Raw genomic sequence first — 26,997 nt, 5'->3', positions numbered from 1 at the left:
TTAATCGAAGAAGAAGATTCCCGATATCAAAGCGCTCTTTGATTTTACTGCGTGATATCCTTAAAGAATCGAATTACCGACCGATATCGTACTTTTATGTTTAAAAACAATCGCTGAATCTTTCATTTCCACACAGAGAAAATATAACTAAAACTGAGGCTAAGGATGTACTTATCGGACCGTAAGTAATTTTTTAAATAACCAATATTGTTTCTAATATATGGTTGAAATTCGCAATTAATACCCTTGAAATAATCAGATTCAAACGACTAATGAAATCCAAACTCAATAAGAAAAACTATAATAAATATCACTATTATTAAATATTCCAATTAGATTTTTGACAAAAAAAGTTCAGTTTGTATTAAAAACAGAGAATGGCATATCAAGTTTACCACTTAAGGCAGTAGTCTGCTTTACAGGCTTCAAAAAAACGATTTTTTTGTTTTGTTTTAAATCTCTTTCAAAACTATCGATGTGTTTAAAATTCCAGAGGCCAATTCCACATATTTTCGAAGCTAGAGCAGTTTTAGTGGCCGAGCGTCGATGAGGTGCGAATGCTCAGGCAGACTTTAAAACGCGTTATCTCGAGTTTTCATTTTCACAAGTGTTAGAAAACGGTGCCGGCGATAGCAAAAAGAATATATGTCCGATCGAAAAAAACCAAAGTGATCTAGCTTCAGTATTAAATTATCTTCTATTTGAACTAAAAAAGTTGGACAAAAGTATTATTTAAACTACTTGGTTTGCAACTTAAAGTAATTTTTTTTCTTACAAAAATTATTTTTTTTCAAACTCCGAAAAAATTTGGAATTTTATAACTTCTTCGGTATTTTTTTAGTTCATAAAGAAAAGAAACTTATAAAAATTAAAAAAAAAATTGGTTCGACTATTTCAGATGCATCGCACGACCTCCATCACCGGCACCGATTTACAAGTGCAGACTACAGGCGCTCCAGAAAATTTAAATTTTTAATAATAAATATTGTTTTTTAAGCCTTAAATATAGTACACTATCGTCTTAAAATTCCGTTTGCCGCAATCATTTCCTTCCCTTTAAAAAAGAATTGCTAAAAAAAAAACGCTTTTTTCGGCTTCTAAAGCAGACTACTGCCTTAAACTATAATTCTAGAGCTTAAGTAGGGTCGAAAAAAACATATTTGATAAATATGTGAAACCTATTCTAATTGTAAAACTAAAATCAATATTTCTAAGGCGGCTGAAGACTTGTTGGAGCGTTGATATACAAATTTTTATCTTCGTACTGAACATTTTGAAATGCATATACATATAAATCAGAAGAAATTTAGCCAATAACAATCACGGGCTCCTATTGCAATGTAGTTAAAACTCACTCAACACAGACACCTCAATTGTATCAATAATTAAAAATAATAAAAATAACATCATGGTTCTAAACTTATTCACTCCCTAATTAAGTTGCGAGAGTATACAGGCTATCGTTTTCATTCTTAAGCCGGTTATGTTTATGAAAACAATATAATCAAATGTTAAGTCTTTTAGTTTTCGTCTTTCACCACCTTTGAATCCGCCCCTGTGTTCCTTCGCCTGTGTATATGATGTACTTCATCTTTTTTCTATGCATTGGCGCACACACGAATGCAATGCAGCGCCATTAGCGCTCACTAACACAACCGTCATCCTATAGGTGTGGATATCGTGGCTGCCTTCAAGAATAGATCGGTGTAAATGAATAACCAAACAGAATCAACACAAATACATAGACAATTGGAAAGCAACAAAAAAAATACAAGAGCAACACCAACAATAACAATACGTTTTGTACGCTTCTCCTCACTTTCATACACATGCGATGCCAGACATGGCTGGCTGAAACGATCACTCTTGGTGGATGCTGTTGATCGTTGTGCTAAATGTGGTATTAGTTGAAACGAGCGCGGCGGCTGACGAACAACACGTTGGGGCACACATTCGTCGTATGCGTATGAGTCGAGAAAGTAAAAAGTGGCAGAACGTGTCGCGTCGCTTCGCATCAGATCGCATCAATTATATTGAACGTAACGTGGTACATCGCATCGCAGAGCAACGCATCGAATCGAATCGAATCGAAACAGATCAGAGCTTAACATTGTTGTACATACTTGAATATATACTAACGCAGATACTCATGCAAAGATTGAACTTCAAATATTCAGTGATTGAAAAAGAAAATAAAGACTAAAATTAACAAAACAAGATTTAAAAAAAAAACAAATTGTGGGTGTTAAATTTAGGTTTTGCATTTCGCCACTTTATTTGCACGCTTTGGAACCAGTTGTTGTGTTTGCGTGTGTGTGTTTATTTTCGCGCTTTTTTATGTGTTTCAACTTCATAGAAGCTTTGTTTGATTGCTGCTCGATCATTGAGCGATTGTGTAGGGCTTTCAGCATACGCGCTTTAATGCCAACGGTGACACTAACACGGATAACAAAACATCTTGGAGTGAAATACTCCAAACGGATCGGAATAAAGTGACCTTTAAATTGGCTGTGTAACATTCTAAAATATTTTTTCGCACCACTTGTTGCCTTTTGGTATTGTCATACATGTAGTAAACTGATCAATAGTTCGATCATATATCAAAAGATTGAGTAAACGTGAGTTTGGATTTCAACGTCGTTAGTACATCCGCATCTTTGACCAACCGAAATTAGTGCAAAACATATGAATAAACAAAAAAGTGAAGTGTAGCCTAAACTTCTAAGCAGAAAAAAAATACCACGGAAAAGTGCTAATAAAATTTATTACTGCCAAGCAGCTAGTCTTAATAGCCAGTGTGTGGCTTTGAGCGTGCTTGGAAACTAACCAAACTAAAAAGGCAGAAAGTGATTTTTTAAATCCATATTTGTTTATGTATTTATGTGCATACATATTTACAGTAAGAAATTGAACAAAACCACAACAAAAACAACAATTTGAACGTTTTAATTCTTTTGGCGTTTGGAATTCCCCTGAAGCGGTATAAAGTAAATTTTCAAACATCCAACCGCACAACTATTAACTAATTGCATTAGATATGGATCCAGGTAAGAACTACATTAGTTAAAACAAATTGAATTTAATTATACTATTGTATGTTACAATATGAACGGATTTGTTGTTCTACAGGCTTATTTATTATATAGATATGTTCATATAAAAGTGCTATTAGCAACACGGTAGTCGCTAATTTTGCTAATATGCAACAATTTTTTATATGTTAACTAAATGATTTAGTGGAGATTAACACTTATGTGCTTGTCTGAATCTTGTACAATAGCTTGGTTAGTCGATTGGTTGAAAAGTGATGTTGCAAGAAGAGCTGATCGCAAGCGGTGCACTTAAGCCATCGTTAGGCTTTTCGAGCAGCCAAGTGGGTTTCAACTAAGAACCATTCAATAACTCGGTGAATTTGAAAGTTTCTATTGTTATTAGGGGAAAAATGTAAGCCGTCGGCATTTTAAATTCACTGAAAATCTGTTCACTCGATCATTATTTTTTCTAAGAGAAAATACATCAGAAATTGATTTTTGACTCAAATTTTATTTATGATATTGATAGAAAATAAATTTTTGTATATAATACATATTCATCACTCAATAGCTCATCAATTAGTATTTCACGATGTTTAGCATCGAATTAAGTTGATAGACAATTATTGGTCATGTATTAGTTTATGCTATAAATTGTAAGCAACAGCTTCCATTATACCATTTTGATTAAAATATTCTGTATACATATATGTATGTATGTATATCCACCTACCGACATTGTTATACCGCTTCCCACTCTTAAATCTGCACAAAAACTTCTTTCTCTTTGCTTCGAGCTGCGTCTATACCTTACCTTTTATTTAAAAAATTAAAATGTATTTCAAAGTAAAAACAACAAAAATATATATTTGTACTGTAATTTTTATCAAAAATGTGTCCTTTGAGTCGCCCAAGAATAGTGAGCAGAGAAGTAATCAATCATTACAGCTTATATTTCAATTCATTTGAGAATCTCGAAGCCTAGCATATGAAGCTTTCTTTGAATGATTGATAATAATTTAGATAACAACAGTATTGATATACAGTTATAAGTGGGGACTCTATTAAAATTCTGCCTCGATAGTTAAATTTTAAATTTCGTATTATGGTCTTGTAGAAAAGTTTGATTTATGGAAGGAATTTTTTATGAAATTTAACTTCTATTGCCAATTCAAGGGTTCTAGTTATTTAGATCTTCGAGTTATAGAAGTTCGAGTTATGGAGGTTCAACTGTATTTTTAAAATGACATTTTAACAAAAATCACAAAAATAAAATGCTCAGAAAACTATAACCAAAATAATAATATTTTGTGAATTTTCAGCTTTATAAAAATTATACATGATGATTCGCTCGTTAGCGAAAAATTGTAATTTCTTTGAATTTAAGCTGCTGAGAGCTATTTGCTGGACTATAAGGAACTTAGAATAGCATTTGTTACCTCATAAACGAAGTTTGTCAAAAAAGTCAGGTGAATTTCCAAATTTCGCGGGCTACGTACTTTCGATTATCGACTTTTTATTATGTTATGTTGGTACACTCGTCTCGAACATATTGTTTCAGCTATATAGAATTTTGTTCGCGAGAGGCATACAAGCCTCTCCTGAGTCGTCTTTGCCCTCAAGTGCTCTTTCATTGGGACGTTTAAACTTTGGTTTCGCTGTCCTGACCATGATTCATCACCAGTTATCACCCTTTTAAGCCATATTTGTGTCAGAACTGTCTTGAATGAAAGTTTAATTCGTCTGCGTTTCCCTTCATAATGACCTTTTAAAATAACTGTAAAAGCATTTGTGTTTAGAAAATTTATAAAAAATTATTTTGTTGAATGAAAAGTGAAAATTCTGAGACGATTTGTGTACTGGTGACAAAAATCACCTCTAATGCATTATATACATACATATTAGGTCATTTTGATCTGTTAAAATCTTAATCTACATATATGTACATATTTTTTGGATGAGTTTTTTTATTGTCAGTTCTGCCATTTGTCAGGTAATATCAAGAAGTTCGCCCATATAGTGATATCTGAAAGTGTGCCGTTGTTTTGTCTTTCTTATATCTTCAATTTAATATTTGCACTATTAATTGATAATTTCAAAATAAGCAAAAAAGCGTCATTACCTTAGTTTGCTTTATCTTGACTTGTGCCAAATTACCAAAACAGCATGAAAACTACAAGTTTATTAGCATAAAAGCTAATATACATATGTATATATGTATGTATGTACATACATACAAAAACATAAAAAACATAGCATTAAAGTGTGTGGCGGTGAGTTACTTTCGTACTCGCGCACAACATTTGTTAAATGAAAATTAATAAGTAAATAAATACTCAACAGAAATGTTGTCAAATAAATCCGTAAATTTTAGACCACCAAATGCATGCATACATACATACGTTCCTACCAAAGAGCAAGCAAAACAGCGTTTACAGTAAACAAACAAAGACAGAGACAAGAGAAGAGCTAAAGGTAGCCAAGCAGTTACAAAAATCAACGAAACTACTCGTATCGAACACACACACATATAAATTTACGATTCAGCAAGTCAAACAAACATCAAACATTACAACGATCATTAGTTAAATTAGGAAGTCAGTCAACGATCGGCAAGCCATCGGACGTCTGCCGCACAACTAGACCAACAACAATACTAATGGTACCACCAGACACCAGTGTTGACCGTTACCCTCGTATGTACATATGTATGTATTTACATATCAAAGTGTTGTTGTTGTTAGTGACCAGCAATCACATTCAATGGTGGCAAACAGCTACCGACTGGCGGGCGATCATGCGCAACTACAAACGACACGTTGCATCGAAAATCGTCGGCAAACATACCTACGTATACATACCATAAGTCATACTATAAGCGAGTACTATATTGAAAACGTTAAAATGTTGAGCGAGCAGATGAGTCCAATAAAAGATATTATGCATATATGTATACCTTCCACCGACCATGTTTACTTTGTACTTGGCAATCCAGCAGCGGCAGCAGCAATCCAGCTCTAGCCGTGAATGATGAAATGATAAACACGGGTGAGTGTAACCGTGTGTATGTCGTTGGGAAGCTATTGATGTGCCCGAACACAGGTTGAAATCTCGATTTAGCAGCGGGAGGCTTTGAAGAATTGAGATTTCAGCGCTAAAGTGTTTATATTGTTTGTCGTGCGTTCCTCAAGTTGTTGGTAAAACACTTCAACTGCTATCTCATTTTCTCTTTACTTTACACGTAAATACGCAAATGCGTTGTGCCCTACGACATCTAGAAAAGAGGTCTTATAAGTGTCGAAATCTTATAGTCCAAGAGCTAATTAATTAATATGAAGTTGTATGGTTAATAGCTTAGAAGGAAGTGCTAAAAATATATTTGAATTTCGTCGATGTCCAAGAACCGACATATTCGTTGATTATTAATATGGAGTAAAGTTTCAATTCAGTTCGTCTGAGCATCAAGACTACTATATCATAGTTCAACACTATATTTCGGACTGAGTAGGCATTTGAAAACTTAAGTCCTCTCTCGAGATACTAAGACTAAACTCTACAAGTTTGGTGCAGAAATGTGGGCGATGACGATGTCTGATGAAACGGCACTTGGAGTTTTTGAGAAACAAGTTTTGCAGAAGATTTATGTACCTTTGGAACGATGAACTGTACGAGTTATACGACAACATTGATAAAGTCCAACCAATAAAAAGACAGCGGCTACGCTGGTTAGGCCATGTTATCCGAATGGATGAAATCACTCGAGCTTTGAGAGTGGTCTATGCAGTAGCCGCCGGTCGAAGCAGAGGAAGGGGTAGACCTACACTTCGTTGGAAAGAACAGGTGGAGAAGGACCTGGCTGCACTTGGTATTTCCAATTGGTATTTCCAGTGCGAGCAAAGGATATGAATTAGGCGCTATTATTGATTCGGCTACAATCGCATAAGCGGTGCCTACGCCAACTAAATGGTAGAGGTGGGCCACGATTCGTATGAGGTATAATGATATTCAACCTAACAACTACCGTTACTCTATCTGGAGCGGTGCAGTTCGAATTCAATCGGATGTTATTAATTTATTAAACTGAACTTTACAAATTATTATTTCTTCCCGGCGACCAACAACTCAAGACTGCTACATATAGCAGTATGATGATTGACGCTTAGGTATATCAGCAAAATCACACGTGTTCAATATACATATAAATATATATGTATGTACATATGTATATCCATATATTGTACATTCGAAATCATATTTCCATTCGACGCCGAAACTCCGGCCACTGGCAGTGCGTCGTCGCATTTCCGCGCCGCCATCTAATTGGCTTGCTCAGACTAACGTGATACCACAATCATGGCAATATTTTCAACTTCCTTTCTGGACGTCGCGACAAACATCAAGCTCAGCTTTTTATTCCGATTTTATTGAATGCAATTGCAATAAATATATATTTTTTGCCTACAGGCTACGTAAGAACATATTATTTTCAGATTTAACTTTTGAGACCTTTGCCGGCTGCATAATCAACACCACTTCGGTGCGATCGTAATACGAATATACATACATGCATTTATGTATGTATATTTTCTTATATCGCTATGCGCTCATGGCGATCGTTGACAAGTCTGGTGGGCTTAGTCAGGTCTTGCAAGCACCGCTCGTATCGTACAGCTGTGCCGTTTCTTGGCATCCATGTTTGCGAGTATGCTTTTCCATTAAGGCGTGTACACAATGACGAGACTTTACAAGTGTTTACCCAGTCTTGTTGTTGCGGTTGACTCTCCTGCGAGATGTGTGCGTGTCTGTGTGTGCAGCTACTGGTATTCCTGTAACCAAGTTAATAATGGATATAAACTATATATGCATATGTATGAAAGAATGTATGTGTGTATGTCTGTCGTCGAATGTTTAATTTTTGTTGTTGATCCCTTTACGCATTTGTTTTATTGCTCATTTACGATTTCAGTGTTTCTTTGCTTAGGACCAAAGTGTGATTAGCTACCGAAGTAGAGATATTGACTGCCGTTGGCGGCTGTTAGTCACGCACTTCTGAAAGCCTCCATATACGTACATATATGCATGTACAATTGCATGTGTACATACCATCTACACTTTAATCCTCCGGAACTTGGGTGACCGATTCTGCAACAGACCGAGCAAAGCAATGACTTGTCGACGTAAGGGAGTTGTATTACTGCTGCATAACGAACTGAGCATTATGCTATTAGTATGCCCATAAAAATGTTTATATGTACACAGACTTACATACACATATTTGTTGATTTGTATAATGTACACGTGTATGTGGATATATGTATATGTGAAAAATAAAATTAAGGTAAAAAGATTTATTAATTTACATATATTTACATATGGATTTGTATCCAATAATGCGGTATATTTCAGAATTCACAATATTTAATTTTATAAACAATTAATGCTATATCAAGTACATATAACACTTTGGTATAATAACATAAGTTCGACGAAAACTATTAATAACCACAGCCACCTCCCACTTGATATATTGCTTGCAATTTTGTGTCAATTGGAATTACCTAGCGAAACTACGTGGCCTCTTTGCAACGAAGTGAAGTTCTTCCTCTTTCTCTGATTTCACCGGCGAGCTGTAGCGATTTCATCCATTTGGACAACATGACCTAACTGTTGTATTTTTATTCCCTGGACTAAGTCATGTCAACGTTCCATCGTCTGCGATATTCTCCGTTGCCAATATTCAAAGGTCACTAAATCTTCCGCAAAACCTTTCTCTCGAAAACTCCAAGCCTTGAAGGCGTCTCATCAGAGGTCGACAACGCCCAGTTTGTGCACCATATATCTAAAAAGAAATAATGAGCGAGTTGTAGAGTTTGGTTTTAGTTCGTTGAGAAAGGACTTTAGTTTACAATTGCCTACTTAGTTCAAAGTAGCACCTGTTTGCGAGAGTGATCCTGCGTTGAATTTCATGGCTGGCATTGTTATTGGTGTTAATGTTGGTTCCAAGATACACGAAATAATCTACAACTTCAAAGTTATGAATGGCAACAACCACGTGAGAGCCAAGATGCAAATGTGCTGACTGAAATGCAATTAATCTCTAAAAAGCAAATTGCGATAAATCTATTACTTATTGCTCACATATCTTTACTTCATACCTAGCCAGGGTAGCCGCTGTCTTTTTATTCGGTGAACTATTTTAATGTCAATTTTATACATAGGTATAAAATAATAGTATCAAAAGGTATGATCGAATTCCTTCTGATGATTGAGAGAGTCTCAAAATACATATATGTATTAAACAAAAGTGGGTTAAGGTTAATGCCTTAAGAGGATGATCATGCCGAAATTTTTCTACTCACAAAATAAATGTTGATTTCGACCCCGAGTTATGTGAGCAATTATGAATGTTATGGTAAGAGAGAGCATCAAGTGGAAGGCAGTAAAAATTAGTCCCAGGTGGTAAAAGATGGTCGATAGTGGCTTCAATGTATTCGAGAGACATCAGGATAAACTAGTTCCCTATGCTCACACTTTTTTAAATTTTACGTATGACTACTCTCTTCAGTTTATTTGTTTTGAAAAATTTTCTTTTTAACTCTACAACTAGAGTTAGTTTCTAAAATAAATACGCTCAGCGACCATTCATATTTCTTTCAAAAATTAGCCATCATCACAAGGAGCTGCATTCACTTAGAACCAAATTTTATGAATGTGTTTACCCAACGAGAATAAATTTCGAAATAAATGCGCATTTAAGTCTAATGCAATTATAATTTGTTTAAAAACATGATATCTGCTACCACACAAAAACTCCACACATACGTGGAATACCCGTATCAGAGTCTCATAAGCCACTTGACGACACTCTAGATTTCAAGAAGAGTGCAATAGATATGTACAGCTACATCCGCATCAATCTTCGTGCAACACCAGGGAGCACCACAACTCCTGTGTGACCACATCATGTCAAACGATACACGTACAGACAAACGAGCGAAGGAATTCCCCACGGGATATGCGACGCAGACATTAACTATGACAAGTGCAAGCGAACTATGCGCTGGTGGGATCGTCAATCGCACTTACATTAACTTGTGCATACTCCTATATATAGTATGTATGTTGGCAAGTTTGTTGCAACATGCTCATTAACATAAATTTAACGAGATTCTAATAGGCATACATATGTCTAAGAAATCGTACTGTGCCATGGCACGCGATTCAAATGCTAAACATGATCACTTGACGGCTTAGTACACGTACTATTGGCGGTGACTGTAATTTATGGGAAAGCATACGTCAATCGGAAACCGCCGGCATCTGGAGGAGGTCACATCAGTAGTAGTGATTTAGGGTTAGCGATCAATATTTGAACTTTGACTACCGAGTAGAGGGTTGAAGTTCAATCGTTGCTTAGGGAACGGGGGACCGGAACTAGCAGTAAAGTTGTGGAGTTAGCGGAGCAGCAACTCGCTCATCTGCCACACACATGTGACATGTCTATGCGCTTGTAATGCGCCTAATCGTTTTGATACACTAAATATATATGCAGATCTATGTGGTATTTACTTATATGAATATGCATGCTGGGCATCTGTGTACTCGTATGCTCAATTCTAACGAACATGTCAACAATTTATGTTTCGCTGTCAACATTATTGTTCAACTATATGCTAAATCTTCTCATTCTTTATGCCTCAATGTTTTTATTGTTATTGTTCTTGTTGTTATGATAAATAATAGTCTTCGTTGAGCGTTCGCCTTAGCGTTCCGCTGCATTGACTGCAATTGGTCGAATTTCTTTGAAAATTCTATTGTGGTTCGCATTGCGGTCTCATTCGGCATTCGGCGGTATTTCGCTCTTTGTTAGCTGTTTCTATGTGTTAGCTTCGTATGTTCTATGGGCGTGCATAATGTTTGTCGCACATAGCGCTTGTTGCCCTTAGTGGGTGCTTTAGATTCTTGGGATGTTTAATTGATGTTACCGCAAAATATTTTCGAGTCGCCCCCCTTTCAGGGACATTACTGCACAAACATACATACATATGCGTATCTATTACTATTTCTAGGGGTGTCTATGTGGTACCCACGACACTTGGCGTCGGGATTTGTGTGTCTGTATGTAAATAAATAATTATTGTTGTTGTGTTTGGTGTCGCTTGTGTGTTGGCTTGTGGTTGCGGTAATTTATGAAGTCATTAATTTCTGTTGACAGACAAAGATGTTGACGTTGAAGGAATCTATTCATTATAAATATTTAGCATACATTTTATTATTAATTTACTTGATTTGTATAGTCTTAAGACAGCATTAATAAAATACCAATTTCTTAAACAATGTATGAAATGCTTGCCGTCAAATGCGTTAATTTCAATTAAAATATTAATTTTTTTATTAATAAATTGCTTATAGGAAATTTAATATTTCGTAGTAAGTATATATATAAAAAAGTATAACAAAGTATTTAAATAGCTTCTTAAATTGTAGACTTATTCATTGATGTTATAAGAAGGCAACTAAAACTTTAAAATTGACCCCAATATTTGATAGGCTTTATAAGTAGCTTTGTCGGGTAATAGAACTTTTTCAGCTTAGTGGGAAGATTCTGTCTCGTATCTTATACATACGTATAGTTTTAAGTGGCCTATAACCAATATATTAAGGTGTTCGATGTAAGGAAACGTAAATTTAATTGCCCCAAAACTCTAAGGTTTCCTCTAAGAATTATTGTGATGTAGAACTTTTAAATTATATGAGCCCTATAAAATATATAGATGGAGTTTCCAGAAGATTCTGCGTAATTTGTGGCAGCATCATTCATATAGACTTCATAGTTTCATTAATTTGTATTTTTCTCGAGTGGTGTTACAGACTCGTACACATTATAACTCCGTGACGAAATTTTTATATATTTCATACAGCAGTCTAACAATTGAATTCGAGGGTCATCAAGTTATTTGTCAAACAGATCGTGCGCTCAGGGTAGCTAAAGTTTGGTTAATTTCGTTTTGACGAAGTCCAAGACCTTTTAGTTGAGAAAACTGTGAAAAAAGGTTTTAAAGGGATTAAAATTCTGATTATATACATGTTTATATGTCCCTTGATTTAGACTAATATGATAGCCATCAAAACAACAACTTATTTTGCACGTGAATGAAAAATAACTGCTTCAATATATACAGATATGAATATGGTCAATGCGTATGAAACACAAATTAATCATCAATACTTCTTATAGAAATATACAGAATCATATATGCACATATTACTGCCTTCGTGCAAACTCAGTGTTCGTTCCCGTCTGAGTTCAATATTTTCCATTTATTTATAAATTTGTTATCATGACCCGTAGAACATTATCGGCCCCCTGAAACCTTATGCATTGTTCAAAAGTAAATGAACTTTTAAATACGTTTACAAAGATGAGACGAATGACTGATTATCTGAAGAAAAATAAGCAATACAAAAAAATGTGTGGAATATTAGCATAACATCATTGATGAAGTGAGCAACAGGTTTTTGCAAAATCGGTTCAATTTGAGTTATAGATTGGTAGTACATAATTTAATTATTTTATTTTTTATGTATTTTATTTTTTTTTTTTTTGTTTCTGAAAATAATTCGCCATCGAACAAGTTTTACGATAAAATTATAGTAGTACACCTTATAGTCACGTATTCCTATACGAAAATTATGCAAGGAGGAGGAACATGGTCAACCGAAATTGAAATCCAGTAACTTGGCAAAATAATATCGAGTCCAACGGGATTTTTCCCCAGAATACAAGGGTTTTACGGTTGAATAAAATATTTCTTTTAAAGTTACATTGATAATAGAAATTATTTAAAAAATTGTTTTTATACTTTTACTTACAACATAAAAAAACAAAATCTGATATCATCAATATTTCTATTAAGGTCAATTATTATACCCTGAACAGGGTATATTAAGTTTGTCACTAAATTTGTAACACCTAGAAGGAAGCGTCGGAGGCCCTATAAAGTATATATATAAATGATCAGTATGTTGAACTGAGTCGATTTAGCCATATCCGTCTGTCTGTCCGTCCGTCCGTCTGTCTGTCTGTATATATACGAACTAGTCCTTCAGTTTTTAAGATATCGTTTTGAAATTTTGCAGATATTATTTTCTCTTCAAAAAGCTGCTCATTTGTCGGAATCAATGGCTTGTATGGAAATTTGGTGTAAGTTATTGTTCATAGAAATAATATAATCTCCGAAGAAATTGTTCAGATCGGTTAACTATCTAACCTTAATGTTTCTAGCAAATAACGCGGCTAAAAAGAATTAGTAAAATGTTTTCTTTTTATACTCTCGCAACAAATGTTGCTAAAGAGAGTATTATAGTTTTGTTCACATAACGGTTGTTTGTAACACCCAAAACTAAACGAGTTAGATATAGGGTTTTATATACCAAAGTGATCAGGGTGAAGAGTGGAGTTCAAATCCGAATGTCTGTCTGTCCGTCCGTCTGTGCAAGCTGTAACTTGATTAAAAATTAAGATATCTTGATGAAACTTGGCACACTTATTTCTTGGCACCATTGGAAGGTTGCTTTCGAAAATGAGCAAAATTGGACCACTGCCACGCCCACAAAATGGCAAAAACCGAAAACACATAAAGTGCCATAACTAAGCCATAAATAAAGCTATGGAAATAAAATTTGGTATGAAGGATCGCACTATGAAGGGGCATATTTGGATGTAATTTTTTTGGGGAATCTACATATCTCGCAAACCAATAAAGCTATATAAACCAAACTTTCTGCAGGCGTTTTTTTTAGCCACTTCCTAATACAGTCCAAAAATGAAAGAAATCGCCTCCCATACAAAAGTTAGGTTGAAAATTACTAAAAGTGGGTTAACTCACTAAAGAAAAACGTTAGTGTTTCTAAATTTAACATAAGAAATGGCAGATGAAAGCTGCACTCAGATTTTTTTACAAAATGGAAAATGGGCGTGGCATCGCCCACTTATAGGTCAAAACCATATCTCTGGAACTACTCGACCGATTTCAATGAAACTTGGTTTGTAATAGTTTCCTTACATCCCAATGATATGTTGTGAAAATAGGCCAAATCGCTTCACAACCACGCCTACTTCCTATATACCAGAACTTTGAAGACAATCTGAATCGTTTACTTTACAATATATAAAGTAAGCACTAGTGAAGATATCGATGCAGAACTTTGCACAAATACTACGTTTATAGTGTGGCAGCCCCATTCTAAAAATCGCCGAAATCGGACCATAGGGTTTTAAGGCCCCATATATCGAACACGAGGACCTCGGTGCTTCTAACCTAATATTATGGTTTCCAACTTTCAATGGACTTCATACAATATATATGACGAATATGTGGGTCAAATTGTGTATTATATAATATTAATAAAGTTAAATAAATAAATTGCGAGAGTATAAAATGTTCGGTTACACCCGAACTTAGCCCTTCCTTACTTGTTTTTACTTATTTTTCTTACGACTTTAGATTTGCTTAAACACATAGTTACTAAGAGAAATGCACCTGTGAAGGGTATATTAGCTTCCATACAGCCGAAGTTAACGTTTTTTCTTGTTTATATTGTTATTGCTATTTAAATATTTTCCTTTAATTTATACTCTTAATTTATAATTCTGTCTTACTATATTATATACAAACATATGTATGTATGTATATGTACGTTGAGAAAAAATGTCTGTCTGTCCCAAATGGAAATAATTGAGGCTATAAGATGCTTGATGTTGCACAAAGTAGTCAGCATGTCTACATTAAATTGAAGAATTTCGGCCTCAATCTTTGGCGGTTCATTAAATATGCACATCGAGACTGTGATCTGTGTAGGCTTTGATTTTGATAAAGATTTGCTGCAATTAATACAGCGTCTTTTGAATTATTTGCATCATATTTATGCCTTACCAGAGAGAATAAAATTTTTTTTAATGGTGCAAAATAAAAAAAAATTAAAAGTTAATTACTGCAACGGTCGTTTGCATTATGCATATATGTATATTTAATATATATTTTAAATGTATATATACATATATAGTAAGCATTGCACTTAAATACGTATTTGTTCGGAAATATGTATTGGAATATCTCAGTTTGTATATATATATATGTACACACATATGTAGCTGTGCATGTGTCTGTCTGCAACGACGCATGCTGAAGTGCACTGACTCTGATAACACTTGAATTTGAACTTTTGATTTCTGATAGGCGCATCTCCGTTGTAGTGTATAAGCCGCAGCGCAGGCTTGTCAATGGCAAATCTCTTGAGCAGCTCATGCAAGAATGCATTACAATTAGCTATCAATATAAATATATGCACATACAAAGTAATATTTGTTCTTACTATAAGGAGCGTGGTAAATATGTGCTCAAGTAGCAATGAACTCATTTCTCGCATTGAAAATTGTAAATCGAAATAAATGCATTTTATTTTTTTTTTTGCATAAGCATGCAATTTTTACACTAAACATATATATATTTTTTTGTTTTGCTTTTCAACCAGCTAGGAACTACTCAGGCATAACATAGACATTTACACACATACATACATATATGCAAGGCTTATTTGTAGGCACGCAGCAACCACAAAATGTCCGCCCCCTTTTCGCAAAATGTCACATACACCTATCAATCACTGGCAGCAGGTTTCTTTGCGCAGTGGCTGCCTGCAGCTTTTCGGCTGTTTGGCTGTTTCTTCAGCTGCTGGCAGCGTCACACTTTCCGTTTATAATTTAGTGTGCTTTTATAATTAATTAAAAATAGTGTATGTAGGGAATATGCATTCATAAGTTTGTATATATTATATATGTACGTAGTATGTGTGTGCTTGTGTGTTCTTGTAGATGTTATGCAGTTTTTGAAATTTTGCGTCGTGACGAAAGAAATTAAATTTGAAGATGGGCGCGGAAAATCTGTAGACGCTGCCGGTAAAAACGCCATTTCATGCCAAATTTATATTTCAATTTGTGTTTGCTGATCCCAGAAAAACTAAAAATACCTACAAACACACACACGCGCATGTTTATGTACACACATATACACAAGCGCGCCTATGTGCTTTATGTGCTTTATATGCTTTTGCATGTATTATATTTGTTCAATTTATTTTCAAACTTTGTTGGCAAAAATAAAACATTTAATTGAGCAAAAATTTAAATTTATTTGCAATCAAATAAGTTAACCGAATGGTACCTGCTCGAAATAAATAATTTTCATTTTTTTTTTTATTAATTTTGCTCTTCAACTTTTCTATTTTGCTCACAATCGCTCGCAGAATATTTTTGCTCCGCAATAAACCGAAATGAGTCAATCTAATTGGGCTAAATGCTTATAGATTTGATTAAAACGAAATATGAAAAATTTAATTATATGCCACATTAAAATTATGGCGTGGAACGTGTTAATTAAAAGAGCACGAACCATATTTTTTGTGGGGTTTATGTTTGTTTGCAGTTGAGTGGAAAAAATCAATGTTTTTATTAAATGAATGAAATTAGTAAATGGTGGTTGTTTCATTGTTTTATTACTTGCGAACATTTCTGTGTGAAAAATGCATGAAAGCATTTATGTATACTACAATACGATAAAAAATAAGTTATTTCAATGATTAATAGAGTGATCTAAAGTCGAATCTCTGAAAGTGTTCGATGTAGTACCCGTTGGTGGAAGCCGAGGGAGAGGGAGACAAAAGGATAAATGCGTTGCGCGCTGTTGTGGACTCACCGCGTAAGCGGTGTCTACACCAGTCAAGAAGAAGAATATCGTTGGAGCAATCTTTGATAAATATAGACTTTATACAATTTATGTGCTAATAAAATAACCGAGATTTTTAAAGCTTCTAACCTAACAGTCATCCTACAAAAATTGAGAAAACTTGTCCACATAATACCAAGGATATATATACATAAGCAATTCTGAGTAAGAGTAGACATCGTTTACAAAAAATGAGAGAGAATCAAAATCCTGAACGAACGGTACTGTGGAAATCAAAGTTAGTTCACGAACAGCAAATAGGTAGCATCTAAATCCATATATACCAGATAGATTCGAGGTCCGTTCAAAAAATAAGGTGCATTTTAATTTTTCTCAAAAAATATTTATTTATTCATAAATTTATATTTTTGTCCCTTCAAAGCAGTCCCTCTCAGATATAATAAACTTGTGCGTCTTCTCTAATCCTCGAAGCAGTTTTAATATGCATTTTTTTGGTATGCCCTTAAGCTCTCTCTGTATTTTTTTAGCCTTGGCTCTCCGGGGCTCTTCTATTGGGACGATTGAACTTTAGTTTCGATGTCACAACCATATACCTTGGCTTGTTACCAGTTATGACCCTTTTACGCAAATCTGGATCACCGTTGATATCATTCAACTTTCTGAGCGATGCTAATGCTACAATTTTTTTGTGAAAATACAGTACTTTCGGAACGAACTTCGCTGCCATACGCTTCATGCCCAAAATTTCCGAAAAAACTGCAACTAACAATTTTTTTTAAGCTTGTACCATTCGTACAATTTTTTTTACTCATACTACACTCACCGTATGCCACTGTCAACTTTCCAAGAATTTTTGAGCGCTTACTTTTGAAAATTCACCTTATTCTTTAGCAGACTTTTTATTTCAATTAGTCGAAGATATCACAATTATCTTTACAATTACTTATATACTATGTAATTTTATATAGTTTATCAAGTCTTTTTCACCATTTATTAAACTGGTGTAAATTCCTGTGTGCTCTGCCCAATCCATAAAAAGGGAGACCCCACGTCAACGAACTGATTGGACCTTATCAGTGTGGCTTTAGACCTGAAAAATCGACAATGGACCAGATATTCACCATGCGCCAAATCTTGGAAAAGACCCGAGAGAGAAGAATCGATACTCACCATCTTTTCATCGATTTTAAAGCTGCCTTCGATAGCACCAAAAGGAGCTGCCTTTATGCCGCGATGTCTGAATTTGGTATCCCTGCAAAACTAATACGGCTATGTAAACTGACGTTGAGCAACACCAAAAGCTCCGTCAGGATCAGGAAGGACCTCTCCGAGCCGTTCGATACCAAACGAGGCTTCAGACAGGGTGACTCACTATTATGCGACTTCTTCAATCTATTAATGGAAAAAATAATACGAGCTGCAGATCTAAATAGAGAAGGTACAATCTTCTACAAGAGTGTACAGCTGCTGGCGTACGCCGATGATATTGATATCATCGGTAGTAACAACCGCGCCGTTTGTTCTGCTTTTTCCAGACTAGATAAATAAGCGAAGCGTATGGGTCTGGTGGTGAATGAGGACAAGACGAAATATCTCCTGTCATTAAACAAACAGTCAGCGCACTCGCGTCTTGGCTCCCACGTCACTGTTGACAGTCATACCTTGGAAGTAGTAGATAGTTTCGTCTACTTGGGAAACAGCGTTAACAACACCAACAATGTCAGCCTTGAAATCCAACGCAGAATCACTCTTGCCAACAGGTGTTACTTTGGACTGAGTACGCAATTGCAAAGTAAAGTCCTCTATCGACGAACAAAAATCAAACTCTATAAGTCGCTCATTATTCCCGTCCTGATGTATTTCGCTGAAGCGTGAACGATGACAATATCCGATAAGACGACTCTTGGGGTATTCGAGAGAAAGGTTTTGCGTAAGATTTATGGTCATATGAGCATTGGCAACGGCGAATACCGCAGACGATGGAACGATGAGCTGTACGATTTATACGGCGACATTGGCATAGTTCAGCGAATAAAAAGACAGCGACTACGCTGGCTAGGTCATGTTGTACGAATGGATGAAAACACTCCAGCTCTGAAAGTGTTCGATGCAGTACCCGCTGGAGGAAGCCGCGGAAGAGGACGACCTCCACTCCGGTGGAAAGACCAAGTGCAAAGTGACCTGGCTTCACTTGGTGTTTCCAGTTGGCGCCAAAAAGCAAAAAACAGGAACGAGTGGCGCGCTCTGGTGGATTCGGCTATAATCGCTTAAGCGGTTTCTACGCCAAATATATATGTACATATATATATAAATATATATAGATATTAATATTTCAGTCAAAACACAGAATATGAGATTCGATCTTCTCCGAAACTTGTTAGTAATAATTACCCACTAGACAAATGCATTCGCGAATTACCTCGATTTTATATAGTATTTTAAAAATAATTAAATTTCATTAATATAAATACAATACAAATATTGTCCTTGAATTAATAGTAAACCGCAGATATTGAAACCGGATCGATTTCCAATGTATTAAACGTTCTCAAAACTCTTCTATCAACACTATTCAGAATTGTTCAATACTTTGTGGGAAAGCTCATATTTAGCTGCGAACTAATGAATGTGCACATACTTATATTTTGTATATTTGTATGTATGTATATACACCATAAAAAGCCTAATTAAAAACGAAATTATGAACTATAAATTCTGGGAAATTCGCAAAGACAAGAAGATCCATTGTTCTAACTAAATTGCCGTCTACAAAATGATAATATACAATTTAAGTTGCTTGAAGCTTTATACATATGTATGAGTGTGTATGATGGACTCTATCAATATAAATGGACGCGGCAAATGCTCATACATATTTGAGAAATGCATATGAGTAGCACAATTAATGTTCCCTTTTACATATAAACATTAGGGAGAGCTATTTTTTAAGCGGAAATTCCATTCATTACGTACAAATATGTATGCTAGATGTTTCAGATATCGAATCCTGAATTTCATGACTCGGAAAAATTCCGCTCGTTTGGGTTTATTATTATTATACTTGGAAAGTGACCAATTAATAAGGTGGTTTCTTTATAAAATTCGGTCACAAAAACTTCTAATGAATTGTTTGATTCGAATTCGGATAAGTTTCATCGCAGATTCATAAAAATATTAAATTTCATTCGATTTGGCATATTTTAACTGCCAAATATATAAAACTCTCAATTGAGCAGTAAATTCTGCGTACCCTAATGTTTTCAAAGCCATTTATACATACACATATGTACGTATCCGTAGTCTTTTAATACATGTCCAAATAGTTCTTGGAAAAATCTCTTTGAGCTGAATGCCGAAAGTGATAAACATTTATTAAACTATGTGCCAACATGCATATATTACGTATAAATTTGCTGTATATATACATATACATAAGACTATGAATATTTATGCGAATTGGCGCTAATGAAATGTTGCTACATAAATATTACGTGAATGGTAAGCTTGTGCGCCCAAAAGCATGCAATAATACATACGCATAGTACATAATTAGTTTGAAATTGAAGCTAAACTCAATCGCGCACTTCAAAAGACAAACATATGAAAATATATATATATAACAAATCCGTTCAATCTCTCTCTATCTATCTATCTCTTGCAGCTTAAAAAATCGAAAATTTGTTATATTCGAATACTTATGTATACCATAAGTATGCCACTTCTGTCTTGCTGTGTAGTTATATGCGTGTATAAGCGCGCTCATAAAACTGTTTATTTTGTGACAATTTTCGCTAAGGCGTATAGTAAACTACAGCTGACATAATTGAAGTCTCGGTGATGCGTATAAATCTGATTATAAAGGCAATTAAGAATCGCAAACTGACTAGAACCGATTTAAAATAAACATTTTGAAACAAATTCAAAGTTAACATCAGTAGACTGATAAATTGTTTATATATTACTTATATAAACTGTTATTTAATATATTTTCATATAATTTTATTTTCGAAATTCATTAGGATTGTGGATAAATATGTATATTTGTTGATATCCATATAGTACACACAGCTGTGAATTTGCCGTCGGTAAATGAACTTTTTAGAAAATACCATCAACAGGCCAATAAACATATGTACATACATATATATTTTTCTCTGATATATGGTTCATGTCTAGATGTTATACGCTATTATCTGGCAGTGAGTACCAATCCATTTCAAAGTATGTATATTAAATATAATTTCTCGTATAAATTAGTGCAATCGCAACTAACTACATACACACATGTGAATTCTATATAACTATATACACATATGTATGTATATTAGATGCAGACAAAGAACATGCCAATGACTTAGTATATATGTATGTACATATATTCACTGTCGCCTATTAATGTTTATATTTTTCAAAGCTCAAATGTCAAATTTGTTAATTATCTCATTTAATGCACAATTTAATTCAACAAATTAATAGTGATAACATGCCTATTTTCAACTAAGTAATCTATTCAAATTATTATTTACAACAATTTTTGTTTCATTATAACAATAATAACTTATTAACAATTTAAAAATTATTTAGTACATACTTTCGTTGTTTTATACGTTTTTTAACTCCGTAACAAGTAATGTCAAAAATATGAAGTATTTTAAGATTTGTTAATAAAAATAAAATAAATAAATATTATAATTTAAATTGTTACAGTAACAAAAGTTAACATATGTGATTATCAACGCATCGTTCTTAATTATTTTCCAAAGGCTATATATTATTGCGTAAAAATGATATTTTCGAATTCTAAATTATTGTAGAGTACAAAAATTTCATTACCCTATTTTGACCAAACCGAAAAGTGTTAGCACTAAGCTGAATAGACAGATACTCTATTAAATTAGATTAAAAAAGTAAGCTATTCCCAATTTATTTCTTCTTAAAAAAAAAACCAGCCTTTAAAATATGAAGCATTACATCTTTACGGATCAGAATGAATCATAGACCACGCTTTCGGTAAAAATCAATTAAAACTTACGATAAAACTCACCTGAAACCCCATAAAACATATTTACATTTAAGTTTATTTTCATTTTCAAAATATTCCTACCTGATCAGCGACTTTAAGCTGAAAAGAAGCCTTAATATCATCAACTGGTAACAACTTACAAAATGAATTTCTTTAAGTAACCCAGCCTTTCAGAAAATATTGATTTCTTTAATTCCACAAAAAAAAGCCAAAAACAGCCTACAATATTATTGCACAGTCATATTGACGGCACGCGAATATTGATAGTAATGGAAAGAAAATGGCGAAGTAAACAAGCAAACTGCAATGGTATTGGTGTTTATTGCGCTATCAAACAAGCAGAGATAAATAACGATTTTGTAGCTTCTGTATTTATTTGCCCGCACCATATTTGTTTATAAGCACAATCACGCATACATATGTACATACATACATATAACAAACTGAGATGTTTTCAAATACTTGCATTGTAAACGCCTCTATATACATATGTATGTGTGTATGAATATAAGAGCTCCAATACAGGTGAAGCAAGACACTCAAACACATTTCAACAAAACACCTACAAAACTGACTTACTCATGTAAATTAAAATAGTCACAATTCAATTTGTTGTCTTATTAAGTTAACAAAAAAATAGTAGAACATACTATACTGTCATCTCTACTCTTAATGGAATATGCAATCAAGAAGATGTAATCAAATTTATATAGATTTCATATATAGATATATATTTACAGTTATGACTATACAGAAGTAAAAAGTATAGAGCTAACAGAGATTTGATATCAATGTGACTCTGAAAACGAAATATATCTCCAAAATAATGCTGATCGAGTACGTTATCGCAAGTTCATGGTAAATTTCGGATCGCTAGCATATTTGATGCTAAATTGTTCCGAACTTTTCTTTATTGAGGTCTACTGAGCGCTAAGAATATTCGATCTAAGTGTAGTTTCTTCTTCTTGACTGGCGTAGACACCGCTTACGCGGTTATAGCCGAGACCAAAACAGCGCGCCACATATCCCTCCTTCTGGCAGTTTGGCGCCAATTGGTTATACCAAGCAAAGCCAGGTCCCTCTCCACCTGGTCCATCGGAGTGGAGGTCTCCCTCTTCCTTGGCTACCACCAGCGGGTACTGCATCGAATACTTTCAGAGCTGGAGCACTTTCATCCATTCGAACAACATGACCTAGCCAGCGTAGCCGCTGTTTTTTTATTGGCTGGACTATGTCTATGTCCTCGAATAACACATACAGCTCATCGTTCCATCGTCTGCGGTATTCGCCGTTCCCAATGTTTAAGGGACCATAAATCTTCCGCAAAACCTTTCTCTCGAAAACTCCTAGTGCCGTCTCATCGGATGTTGACATCGTCCACGCTTCTGCGCCGTAAAGTAGGACTTGAATGATGAGGGACTTGTAGAGTTTGGTTTTTGTTCGTCGAGAGAGGACTTTACTTTTCAATTGCCTACTTAGTCCATAGTAGCACCTGTTGGCAAGAGTGATTGTGCGTTGGATTTTTAGGCTGACATTGTTATTGCTGTTATGGCTGTTTCCCAAGTAGACGAAATTATCTACAACTTCAAAGTTATGACTGTCAACAGTGATGTGGAAGCCAAGACGCGAATGCGCTGACTGTTTGTTTGATGACAGGAGATATTTCGTCTTGTCCTCGTTCACCACCAGACCCATACGCTTCGCTTCCTTTTCCAGTCTGGAAAAAACAGAACTAACGGCGCGGGTGTTGTTTCCAATGATATCGATATCATCGGCGTACGCCAGTAGCTGTACACTCTTGTAGAAGATTGTACCTTCTCTATTTAGCTCTGCAGCTCTTATAATTTTTTCCAGCATCAAGTTAAAGAAGTCGCACGATAGTGAGTCACCTTGTCTGAAACCTCGTCTGGTATCGAACGGATCGGAGAGGTCCTTCCCGATCCTGACGGAGCTTTTGGTGTTGCTCAACGTCAGTTTACACAGCCGTATTAGTTTTGCGGGGATACCACTTTCAGACATCGCGGCATAAAGGCAACTGCTTTTCGTGCTGTCGAAAGCAGCTTTAAAGTCGACAAAGAGATGGTGTGTGTCGATCCTATTTTCACGGGTCTTCTCCAAAATTTGGCGCATGGTGAATATCTGGTCTGTTGTTGATTTTCCAGGTCTAAAGCCACACTGAAAAGGTCCAATCAGTTTGTTGTCGGTGGGCTTTAGTCTTTCACACAATACGCTCGACAGAACCTTATACGCGATGTTGAGGAGGCTTATCCCACGGTAATTGGCGCAAATTGTGGGGTCTCCCTTTTTGTGTATTGGGCAGAGTACACTGAGATTCCAATCGTCAGGCATGCTTTCTTCCGACCATATTCTGCAAAGAAGCTGATGCAAGCACCTTATCAGCTCTTCGTCGCCGTATTTGAATAGCTCGGCCGGTAATCCATCGGCCCCCGCCGCCTTATTGTTCTTCAAGCGGGTAATTGCTATTCGAATTCCTTTACGGTTGGGCAATGGAATATCTGCTCCATCGTCGTCGATTGGGGAATCGGGTTCGCCATCTCCTGTTGTTGTACTTTCACTGCCATTCAGCAGGTTGGAGAAGTGTTCCCTCCACAAACTCAGTATACTCTGGTCATCAATAACTAGATCACCTCTGGGGGTCCTACAGGAGTGTGCTCCGGTCTTGAAACCTTCAGTTAGTCGCCGGATCTTTTCGTAAAATTTTCGAGCATTACCCCTGTCGGCCAGCTTATCAAGCTCGTCATACTCACGCATTTCGGCCTCTTTCTCGTGTAATTTAGGTGAAGTCAAATATTCAACTACAACAAAAGCGGTATTTTAAAACATTTGAACGAAGCTCGGGTTAAATAAAAAATGTTTAATTTAAAAATGTTTGAACTACAGTGATCTGTACCTATTTACTAAACCCCACCAGGTTACTTTGCACTTTTTGAAATTTTTTCATCTCTTTAGATCATCAATCTGAATAATTATTTGCGGTTCATAAATACAACAAATTTTAAAGTATTTTTCCAGCTTCAAATTCAAAGCTTTTCTGGAATCTTTGTGTGATTGTTGTCTGCTATGCCTTACAATTTTAATCGGTTTCGTTTAATAATAGTTTTATTGTTGCAGTTTTCGATTGAAAACTTAATATTTTGGGGAATATGGAACCTTTATTAAAGTTATTAGAGGTTATTTGAATATATTTTTAGAATAAAGACATTCTGAAATTTAATTCTAAAAATTAAATCTAAATTTTTTTGAAATTAAATTTTTTAAAAGTCGCTCAAAATAACAGCATTTCTGAGTTCTTACCGTTATAACATAGGTTAGAACACTGCATATACATACATACATATTTATATATATTTGTATATTTGTATGTACACATGTAATTATTTAACTCTACAACAACACTACATACTAGCCTCCATTGTAGTACATAGATAATAAAAACGAATCGATCCATTGTTGACCCTTTCGTAGGTGCAAATATGCCACCGACGATGCATGCAGCCACAACTAAGTACTACTGGTATACTTTACCCAAATACATATGTCTGTGCATATGTCTGTGCATATGTATTTGTTCTTCATTGAGCACTAATAGAAAGAAATCGCCGAGAGTGCTGGTGGTCGCACAGCCGAGACTATAGACGTAAAGTACGGAAGCCACTTTGAACCGACAGCCAGTCAGTTAGCCAATGTAAAGAGACAAGAAGGCGGGTTTATATTTACTTTAAGTAGCCGCGATTGTTTGCATTGGAAATGTTTAACGGACTACCGGAATGATGTCGAGTTCCACAAATACGCGTACAACTGCAGTAGTAATGGATTTGTTTGCGCAAGCAATGCGAAGCCTTTAAAAGGGTTATACTAATAAATCCACACACCCATCTGCATTTAAATGAATAATTAGGTACGTGTGTATGTTAAAGTAGACGAGCTGTTAACAGGATTAAGTATACTCTTGAAGATTACTTGAGTGCAATATGTATACTGCTAAAATGTAGGATTAAAATACAGCATATAGTGATGTTATGACGTCTCTCAGATAACTTTTGCTTCCTTAAATTGAACAGGTACTTATATTATATATAATATAAAATTCATACATGCAAACCTCCTAATTTGTGTACATACTATGTCTGATTAATGCATAAGTTTTTTATATGTATTGTCGCAAATATTTGTGGAATAGATTTGCTACCGAATCGGAGTCCTTTTGTGCATAAATATTTATTTACGATTTTTCAAAAGTGCACCTAAACAAATTTGAGCAACGGATGTCGCCACCACATGCGTTCTAAATCAAATTTACCTACATACATACATAAGTACGCGTTGATTTGACTTGTCGCTTTGTTCAAATAAAATTTACAAATTTTCTACAAATGTCTTATGAACCACATATTTGATTTGTAATCCGAAATTTAAGTCTCTTCTGCAAATATTTATATGCACTTCCTGTGCTCCAGACTCTAGAATTGATAATTGTGTGCACCTGGTTGTTTCATAGCATCCACTTCGATTGGAGTGAAGTAAAATCAAAGAACAGATCTCTCAGAGACAAGAAACACTCGGAACAGTGAAGTTAACGAACTAATTTACTCCGAGTCGGCAAAGATTGCTATTTTTCCAAAATTTTCGCATGTCGAGGAAAGAAAACCCTTTTTATACTCTCGCAACAAAAGTTGCTAAGAGAGTATTATAGTTTTGTTCACATAACGATTGTTTGTAAATCATAAAACTAAACTAAACTATGTACATATATCAAAATGATCAGGATGTCTGTCTGTCCGTCCGTCCGTCTGTCCGTTCAGCGGATAACTTGATTAAAAATTGTGATATCTTGATGAAACTTGGAACACATGTTCCTTGGGACCGTGAGAGGCTTTTCGAAATTATAAAAGTAAATCTTAGAACAAAGGATCGCACTAGGAAGGACATATTTGTATATATCTCGCAAACCAATGAAGCTATATAAACCAAACATTCTACAGTGGGTTCTCTTACGTACCCCACCACACACCATGAAAATAGTTGAAATCGGATAATAACCACGCCCACCAAGTGGGTTATCTCACTAACGAAAAACGTCAGAAACACAAAATTTCACAAAAGAAATTGCAGAAGGAAGCTGCACTCAGACTTTTTTACAAAATGGAAAATGGGCGTGGCATCGCCCACTTATGGG

General features: G+C 35.1%; 1 protein-coding gene across 1 annotated transcript in view; it reads left to right on the top strand.

Moving 5' to 3' along the window:
• The first annotated feature begins 1,895 nt into the window (after positions 1-1,895).
• Positions 1,896-26,997, top strand: part of LOC105209413 (paired box pox-meso protein) — a 35,971-nt gene continuing 10,869 nt past the window's right edge. The window contains exon 1 of the mRNA XM_011179800.3: positions 1,896-3,047. Coding sequence (XP_011178102.2) covers positions 3,038-3,047 — 10 coding nt within the window. The 5' untranslated portion in view covers positions 1,896-3,037. The remainder of the gene's footprint in view (positions 3,048-26,997) is intronic.

This window comes from Zeugodacus cucurbitae, chromosome 2 (assembly GCF_028554725.1).
Source record: "Zeugodacus cucurbitae isolate PBARC_wt_2022May chromosome 2, idZeuCucr1.2, whole genome shotgun sequence".
In the NCBI taxonomy this organism is placed as follows: Eukaryota; Metazoa; Arthropoda; class Insecta; order Diptera; family Tephritidae; genus Zeugodacus; species Zeugodacus cucurbitae.
The sequence above is the reverse complement of the archived record's forward strand: the minus strand, read 5'-3'. Positions and strand labels throughout refer to the sequence as shown.